Source organism: Alligator sinensis, unplaced genomic scaffold (assembly GCF_000455745.1).
Source record: "Alligator sinensis unplaced genomic scaffold, ASM45574v1 scaffold989_1, whole genome shotgun sequence".
Lineage (NCBI taxonomy): Eukaryota > Metazoa > Chordata > Crocodylia > Alligatoridae > Alligator > Alligator sinensis.
In genome coordinates this window covers 1,270,697-1,280,027 of record NW_005842266.1, presented here as the reverse complement: position 1 = coordinate 1,280,027, position 9,331 = coordinate 1,270,697, and the positions used below count along the sequence as shown (strand labels likewise).

General features: G+C 44.7%; 1 protein-coding gene across 1 annotated transcript in view; it reads right to left on the bottom strand.

The window, feature by feature from the left end:
* NOA1 (nitric oxide associated 1) overlaps nt 1-9,331 on the bottom strand; it is a 20,866-nt gene that overhangs the window by 10,699 nt on the left and 836 nt on the right. The window contains 3 exon segments of the mRNA XM_025209076.1: nt 3,273-3,469; nt 4,685-4,849; nt 9,116-9,331. The exon segment at nt 9,116-9,331 is cut by the window's right edge and continues 31 nt beyond it. Of these exon segments, the coding sequence (XP_025064861.1) occupies nt 3,273-3,469; nt 4,685-4,849; nt 9,116-9,331 (578 nt within the window).

Genomic DNA, 9,331 nt, shown 5'->3' with positions numbered 1-9,331 from the left:
AAAGAGTGATTCTTATATAAGGCCCAATCTAGGCATAATAATTGTCCTTATTTTGTTCAAACAGGTGTAGATGGTGTCTCCACTAGGAAGATTTCTGGCACAGGTCTACCAGCACAGCTCTGTAGGCTTCAATCCTCTGTAGTACAAGGAAGCCCAAGGCATTTTAATATTGGCAAGTGCATCTGCATAATAGGCTGTACTGGTATAACTATTTCAGGAAACAAATGAAATGATAAGCCAAACATTTCTGCCAGTACAAAATCTGTGGATGGGCACCATAGGCTTCCAAATGGAAACCATTTTTATTAAAATGAAAGAATAAATTCCATGAAAACAATTTCCTGAGGTCTTAATTAAAAAATTGAGTCCAAGATTTTTAATGCCCGGCCTACTCTGAATTGGAGATTTGATTAGCTGAATTGAAATGGGAACATGTTATCCTAAATACTCCAGTTTCTAGACTTTGTCTAATAATAAAAAAGTTGTGTGTGGCTAAAAGCCTAAATATCTTTAAAAAATGCTAATTAGACCTGTGCAAATTTGAATGTAGACATGTTAATTAGCATTAGCTTTACAAGTGCAAATGAGCCAGGAACTGGGAGAACAACTGTTCACCAGGGCACCCCATGAGAAGACAAGGTCCAATGGTCACAAACTCCAGGAAGACCATTTTAGGCTGGACATAAGGAAAAATTTCTTTACTGTCAGAGTTCCCAGGGCCTAGAATAGACTCCCCCCAGATGTAGTACAACCAACTACTCTGGACACTTTCAAGAAACAGTTGAATACCTATCTTCCTGGGATCCTTTGACCCTAGCTGACTTCCTGCCCCTTGGGCAGGGGGCTGGACCCGATGATCTTGCGAGGTTCCTTCAAGCCCTAGTGTCTATGAAATCTATGAGCCAATTAAACAGGTTTACCTACATCTACATAATGGGTCTGCACTGATTTAACTAGACATATTTTAAAGTGATTTGGTTAAACCAATACAGTTTAAAACATACAAAAGCTTTACTCACTGTCATTACCGATCCAACTGTCACTCCAGGTGTGGACAATTATTTGGGCCAGAGGGCCACTTAGGGAGTTTTGGTGAGCTATTGCAGGCTGAGTCAGCACCCCCCTCAACAGCTCATCAAACCTCCCTGACTGGCTCTGCCCAGGGCCTGGCCCCATGCTATCAAAACCCAGTGATCCCATGGTCTCTACAGATGGCTGCCAGAGGCCCTGCGAGACCCATGCAGGCAGGGCACACTTGGCCAGACAGATGGGATAGGGCTGCAGGCAGGAGAGAGCAGTGTCTGGGAGCAGGATGGATGGGCAGGGCCAGGGCTGGGAGGCAGTGACAGTGCAGGGCCAGAGCCCAGGGCAGAGCTGCAATCCAATCAATCTCCACACGCTCCTACCTGTAGACCCAGCGCCCATCACAGAGATGTGCAGGCAGTGTATTGTGACTCTGTGCCAGGCCTGGGTCCTGGCCCCGTGCTGTCGCTGCCCCACAGTTTTGATCCCAGCCCTGGTCCTGGCCCTGCCCACCCATCCCACTCCTGGATGCTGCTCCCCACCTGACTGCTGCCCCATCCCATCTGCCTGAGTGCACCCTGCCTGCATGGGTCTCCATGGAGTAGGGATATAAGTATTGCAAGCCCAGCCAGACTGCAGAGCCCAGGTGAAGCCTTGCACGGGGAGCGAGGGAGCATCTGTGAAGGAGTAGCTAATTGCTTAATTCAGGGGTTGTCAACTGAGGGTATACATACCCCTGGGGGCACCTTGAAAGACCCTAGGTGCAGAGAAGCTGCCGACACTTCTGGTTTTGCAGCAAGGGGCCGGGCCACATGATGGACAGAGCTCTCAAACAATCAGCTGTGAGGGGTGGGGCCACTGGGGGCCTCTCAGCCAATCAGAGGTGTGGGGGGGCCCTGGCTATAAATCCTTGAAAATGGCAGCTGGCCCAGCAATCTGGTTGTGAAATTGGATGGCTGCCTCTAAGTTGGGTAGACCCCTACCTATGGCCAATCCTATGGCCAATCCTCCAACTCATTCATTCTGCACACAGGAACATACTAGGGCTATGCGAAGCTTCAGGTGTTGATTCGATTCGGAGGAGATTCAGCTCGATTCGGCAGCTGAATCTCTGAATCCAAATTGAATCAGGAGTCCAATCAAAAGGTCTGAATTGAGCCCCCCCCCGCCATCAGTAGCTGCCCCGCCCAGCCCCAGCTCCTGGTTCTTTAAAAATAAACTCCCTGCACTCACTGGCTGCTGCAGCAGCTGTCAGGACTTCTGGGGGCTCATGGCAAAGACCCCCACGCAGCGTGGGGTATTGGGGATCGCCCCCCTACCTAGCAGCAGCTGGTGAGTGGGGGCTTTTTTTTTTTTTTTTTTTTTTTTTTTTTTTTTTTTTTTTTAGAGGTGGGGGGCGGGCGCTGGGCGGGGCAGCCATTGCTGGGGGACAGCAGGCGGGGGATGGGGCCTGTCCAATTCAGCGATTTGGCCAATTTGGCAGCGGCCGAATCTCCAAATCAGATTTGGCCAAATCTATTCAGGATAGTTATTCGAATCGCTGTCCCCTGAATCAGCCGAAGCAATTACTAGCTGCTTCGCACAGGCCTAGAATATAACTGTATAATAAAAGAGAACATTTATAATTTATCTATGAAAGCCAGGGTTATGCCCAGTTGAGACACATTGGTTATAAATGCTGGCTAGTCCAAATGTACATTAGGAACAACAAACCTTGTAAAATGTTCAGGGCACTACTATTAGAGCATGGCCAGTATGATTATTTTTTTTCTGTAAACAGGTCTTATTGCTTTACTTAAATACATATTCTAACACACTGTCACTACTAAGGGCATCTAATACATGTGCCTGACACTTGCTCCAGTGAGTTCTAATTAGAATGCTCCAGCAGCCTCCGCGTCATGTGCATTCAGTGACCCTGCATTTCAAAATGGCAGTGGAGGTACTTTAACTAAAGCTCAGCAAATTAATCTTTTTTTAAAGTGCCCCCACTGCCATTTTGAAGCATGGGACACTGAATACACGAGACACTGTGGGTGTTTGAATTAGAGCAATTCCCGAGACCTGCTCTAATTAAAAGGCCCCCCCCCCCACCCTGGAGCACGTATAAAGATGCCCTAAATGAATATCTGAAAGTAAGACTATTTTAGTTCGTTACAGTATGAAAAATCTCTTGAAATCCAAGTTGGCTAGGACAGCACTCCTCTCTTGCAAATAGAGACCGTCCCAAATGTTAACATAGCACTTACACAGTTTTCCTTTACAATCCCTGGCGTATCAAAACACCAGCGAGCATCTTTCACTTCATTGTATGTAAATTCCTCTCTCTCTTTAGGCTTGTTAATTGAAACCACAGGCTCCTCTTCCATGGTAAAAGAGAGTGTATCGGGGTCAAAGTCAATGACAGGTTCAGCTTTCTGTTGTTGAAATGTTCGCCCTATCCTTCCTAAATTAAAAGGAGAAATATATTTTAAAAGCTTCTTTCTTTGCATTCTTTGCATTCTTTCTTCCTTACAGACCTACAGAATAACTATACACTATGTAAGAAAGTAATTTCAATATTATGTGATTAATGGTTACAATTTTAAATACTTCCAAGCCAGAATATTTATAAGTTACTTTATATTTCTGCATTTTAATATTTTTCTTGTTCAGTAAAAAAAAGACAGACATTATTATTATTTTTGCCACAGCATTATTGCCAAAATCAAGTTACGGCAATATTGAGTGCATTTACATGTGCAATTAGCATGCCTGACTAAACCTTGGCACAGTTTGCGCTGAGTTTATTGTTCTCGGGTGTGCCAGTTGGCAGGGAATCCTGGGGCTCAGGTTGCCAGCCCAGGGCTGCTCTGGCCTGGCTTAATATGCTGCAGTGGGGCTGGCTGGGGCACAAGGGTGCTTCATTGTGGGGCTAGCCAGCAGGCAACCCCTGCATTGAAGCACCCTTATGCCCCAGCCAGCTCCATTAGTATCTACATGTGTGTTGTGGTGGAGTAAATAACTCCGCTGTAGGATAGTACTTGTATCTGGCAGTACTTTCCAGAGGAATTAATTAGTTTAATCCATCCTAAAAGCACTGCATGTGTAGATGGTGACATTTTACTATGGAGCTAATTAGTCAGCTCTGCAGTAAAGGTCTCATGTAGATTTGCCCAGTGTGTTACAGCTACCTACAGGGGAGCCAATGCGAGTTCCATTACACTCAGCATGGTACCAATACTTGTAATCCAGATTGTTTTTCATATTTAGAGCCTTTCTAAACAAGTATTTGACAGAGCTGCTCATGTGTATTTGACGATGTGCATCTTTGCAGAATAAGGCTTTCTTTTTGCAGCTATTACAAACTCCACATGTGTTTGTAAGAGATTTCAAGAAAGATTCTGCTTTCTACACTGAACTCTCTCTATGGAAAAGTGGTCTGTAGTTCAGGACTGCTATGCAACTATGATATTTTGAGGCTACGCCTCATTTATTTCCCTTTACTTGCACAAGCAGTCTTACTAGGAGTCTTTCAAATATTAGCTGAGTTACAGAACATGATCATAGGTATTACATATGCCAGAAATTAGAACACCTGTCTAATCTACTATACAGTGAAGTAATGCATCATTTGCATCTGAGATCAAGTATCAATACTTTTCCCATAAATAATACTCACCTATTAAGTAGCCTTGCTTTTTAAAGTAATTCAAGGTTTTTTTTTCATCTCTACTAAGTTGCTCTTCATTTTTTTCTGCTTCTGCTTTCAGTCTCTCCTTCCTTCTGAATATTCTGTCAGAAGTAGGGTTGATAAGTGGAAACTTCAGGAGGTTTAAGGTCGTTCCTAAAAAACAAAATCCACACCATCCAAATGTATGACTACACTAACACAACGCGAGTTCAGTAGAAAAACACACTTTGATATTACGCCTGAAAAAGAGGGAAAAAAGCTTCCTAACCATAAATGTTTGCAGGTTATATAACTGCTTCAATTTTCTGCACAAAAAGGAACAGGCATACAATGAGAAAGTTAAAGTCAGCTAACAGAACAGCTAATAGCTGTGCTCAGAAATGACCAGTCACACTGGCCAGGATCAGCTCAGTGAAATGTCACTGTGTTTGAAGGAAGTTTTCAGCAATCATATTAGTTGGACTGTTAGCAAACAGCACAGACAGATGATGCTCTTCAGTTATCATCATATTAGCTCACCATGATTAAATGCTGCCAAAACATATTTAGTACCATGTCACTTAATGTGATTGCTAGAAGCCATCTTCAGAAATAATAAATTTGCGTAGTGTAGACAAGGCCACTACGAACCAAACTTTAAGTCAAACCAAAACTCTTGTGGATTTTTAGGGACAAGAGCTGTTGAAGAGCTGGCTATAAAACAAATCTCATTGAAAAATGACAGGTGAGAGTTGCACACACATCTCTCTGCAACAACTACTGTGGCTCCAACAAATTCTGTGTTGACTTCTGTTATTAGTCCAGGAATGTGTTAGTGGGACTAGAAGAAAGGGAATCCTAGAACTCCAGATTAGTTTTGAACCCTTTCGCACTGTGGTGCATGTCATACAGAGATAGCACCCAAGAACCTGACATTTTAGCAGGAAGAATTGCCTGTGTGGGGGACCATGGTACAAATGCAAAAAAAAAAAAAAAAAAAAAAAAGGCAGAATTCTACGATGTTTATTTCACCATTAAAAGCTTACTTCTCCTGCTATTATCATAATTATTATTTATGGGTATTTATTTTTCCAAAATGGCCTATAAAGATTTTTGAATAAGTAATGGATCAAGTTTATAAAAAGTAAAATCTGACATTTCTTAAGAAACTCGTATTTTGCTTCCAGTTACTTTTTTCTGTAAAGCACTGTAGTTTTGTTGAGACTGTTTGTTTTTTTTATATTCATTAGCCAACACATTTTAAAATCCCAGCCTAGACAGTCACATATATTAACACGTATTAAAATAAAATTGCAAAGTGACATTTTGGAAAAAGCTGGGGGGGAGGGTAGGTCAACATTTTTGAAGGTAAATAACACTGACCAAGATATGACAGTTGGATAGCAAACCAGTAGCCTCTGAAATGAAAACAGTATTCCCTGCCAAGGTCTGGTCTCTGAAATCACTGATGAGGGTCTTAGCATGAAGGCAAAGGTCTGAATGAGCCTAAGAACAGAACTATCTTCTCACCAGGAATAAGTAGACATGAGACAAACTGCTGAGTTTGCAGAGTCACATCTGTGCCTCTCTCATTTACCCTATATAAAGTGCCTGAGCTCCCACCCTACCTAAGACATCAGAATATTTTTCTTCACAAGGGCCAAATCCACTCAGTAACAAAATCAAAAGTGGGGGAGCTCTGTTTCAGTGCACACTGCTTACTGTTGGATAATGCAGGCAAACATATTGCTTTCCCCCAAGTAGACTTAGCATCATGTGTTTGGCAAAGTTATATATAATATGCTCAAGTCTAGGCCAATGCCAAAAAATCCACATCACTAAAGGACCAGATATACATTTAAGGGTCTCTATCCTGACTTAAAACTACCAGGCTTAAAAGTTAAATAGAATACTCCATTTCTAAAGCTCTACAGGTCATCCTTCTTCCCTCCCTACCCTTCCATGCCACAGCAGGCCTGGGAAAGGAAAAAGTGGTGGTGATGGATCCTCAAGTGCTGCTGCCCATGAAGTCCTGGAATGAGGAAGATGGAGGCTCCGGTGACACTGCCTGGGAGAGGAGTGCATATGAAGAATTCCTGGAGATGCAGGAGGTGCTGACTGCTCAGTGTGGGAGCTGCAAAGTACAGAATCTTTTCTTGTGAATTTCTGGAGAAGCTGAAAGCTTCACATAAGCAGGCAGCATTTCATGTAAGTCTGTAACCCAATCTCAGGCAAGGCTCTTCAGCAAAAACTCCTGCAATAAGTCGCAGGCATCTTACTAAAGCTTATACATCTCTGATTTAGTTAAGTCTATAGGGTGCATCTCCACCTTCTGCCTTCAGCACTGTAAGTCAGACACATGCACACAGGTACAAAGGGACAGGACAGGGAGAGATCAAATACTGAATGACAGGCCAGGAACACTAAAATATTAGGAAGTGCCAGAATTAAGGTTTCTTGTGCAACCTTAATTCATTCCCCAGTGTGTATGCAGTACATCATAATCTTTAATTATCTATCACATCCTGTTTTTTGCATTGGTCCCTTGCCTCATTCACTGTCCATGTTAGATGATACCCACTGAATGGGTAGCTGTATGTTTCTTTGGTTACTTGTGCAGCTGTAACCTTTATTTATTACACAGCATCTAAAGCCTGCACTGAACACAGAATTACACATTTTCTCTTGGGCACTTCCAAAGGTAGTTTGCAAACATTTGTGAATCTATCTTCACAACAACTCTGTGAAAAAAAAGAGAGTAGTATTATTTCCAATTTACAGATCAGAATCTGAGGCACAGATGAAGGACAAGTAACCAAGTGTCTACTACTATGGATGTCTACTTTGAGATGGGTCCAGCTTTTTTCAGTCTGTAGCATTATGTAACACTTTCCATGCAAAGTTATAGCTAACTAAGGTGAGTGCCCAACAGTTCTGCATATCAAGGTCCTGGTAACTCAGCCAGGAGTGATGCATGATTAGTGTTCAACAGTGTACATTTTGGTTTAAGTATCAGTACTAGTATCACAGAGGAAGTCTTTAGATGGGATCCAGTTTTCAACTGCCAGAACCACTATGCCGTTCCTTTTCTTCTGTTTCACTAACTGGATACCTTCCAATTTCTAAAACAAGGGACCCAGAAATCACACAGCCACCTGCATCACTACTACACAACCCTTGCAGCACTGTTTTCCTTCCTGTGCACTGTACAAGGAAGGGGTCCATTTGCAAAAAACAAACAAACCACATAATAGGAGACAAACCTAAGGAGAGTCAGGATAAAAGACAGGCCATGAGCTGGGCCATATTATTGGGCTTTCTTTATGTTCTGAGTTCGTGCAGCATCTTGCACAATGAGGTCCTGGTAGGTGACTGGGCCTTCAACATAAGTTAGTGGCACACTGGGTCAGACTAGTGGTCCATCTAACCCAGTAGCATATCTCTGACAGTGACAGGAGTGGATGCTTTAGAGCACTGGTGTCAAACAAACTGGGTCTCTGGACCAATCCTATGTGCTGGCCCCAACCCTGCAGGCTGCATGTGGTGTGCAGGCTGGACTCCATAGCATGTGTGCTGTGGGCAGCACAGGGGGTCAGTCCATGGCACTACATGCAGCCCATGCCTCAGACCCTTGTGCTGCGTGCACTCCGGATCCTGCCTGTGCTCTGCAGACAGCGTGTGCCATGTGCTGGTCCTGGGGGCCCTGTGCAAAAGTCCCAGGGCCAACACATGTTGCATATGGCACTCCGGGTTGGACCAGCCATGCAGGCTGCACATGGCACAGGGGGCTGGCTTGGGAGATGCACTCCATACAACGCCCTTCTAGACCTGGACTCAGCATGCAAGGCCAGTCAACAGGACATCACATAGAGAGTGTTCCCTGTGCCAACCCTGTGCCACATACAGCATTCATGGCTGCTCCAGTGCTGTGGGCAGCATGTAGTAGCCCTGAGGCTTGCTGTGCATGCAGCCCTGGGGCTAGCATAGGGTGTGTGCTGCCCATGGCAGGTGGGCTGGACCTAATACTGCAGGCAGCACAGGGGGCCTGGGACACAGGTTGCGTGCAGCACCCCAAACCAACCTCCCATGCTTCCTTCAGCATGTGCCACAATTCAGCCCCAGTGGCCAGCGCATGTTGTATGGGGCTGGATCTGGTGCTACAGCCACTCCACAGGGGGTTGGTCCCAGCCTGGCCCATAGAATAGGTCAGGGATGCTCATCTAGCCTGTGGGGCCCTACAAGTTTGACACCCCTGCTTTAGGAGAGCACTGAACAGGGTATATCTAGAGTGACCTGTCCCATCATACCCTCCAACACATCTACCATTGGTTCAGGGAGGCAAGTAACAACAAAACAAATAGAAAATAAAACCCAAAGACAACTTGGCCCAGAAGGCCTTGCAGCACAATGGGACAACAGACACAAGTCCCCAGCTCTGACCTGGCCAGGGTGAGACGGTGGCTCTGTTGACCACTTCTGAGGCTCTGGATTTGCAGTAGTCGGACTGGAGCAGGGTGTTGAAGAGGGTGGACTTGCCCGAGTTGGTGGCACCCACAAGATACACATCCCCATTGCACTTCCAGGAGCCCTGCAGCTTGGAGATTAGCTCCTCCACCCCATAGCCCGTCTTGGCGCTGATCAGGTGAACGTCCACCA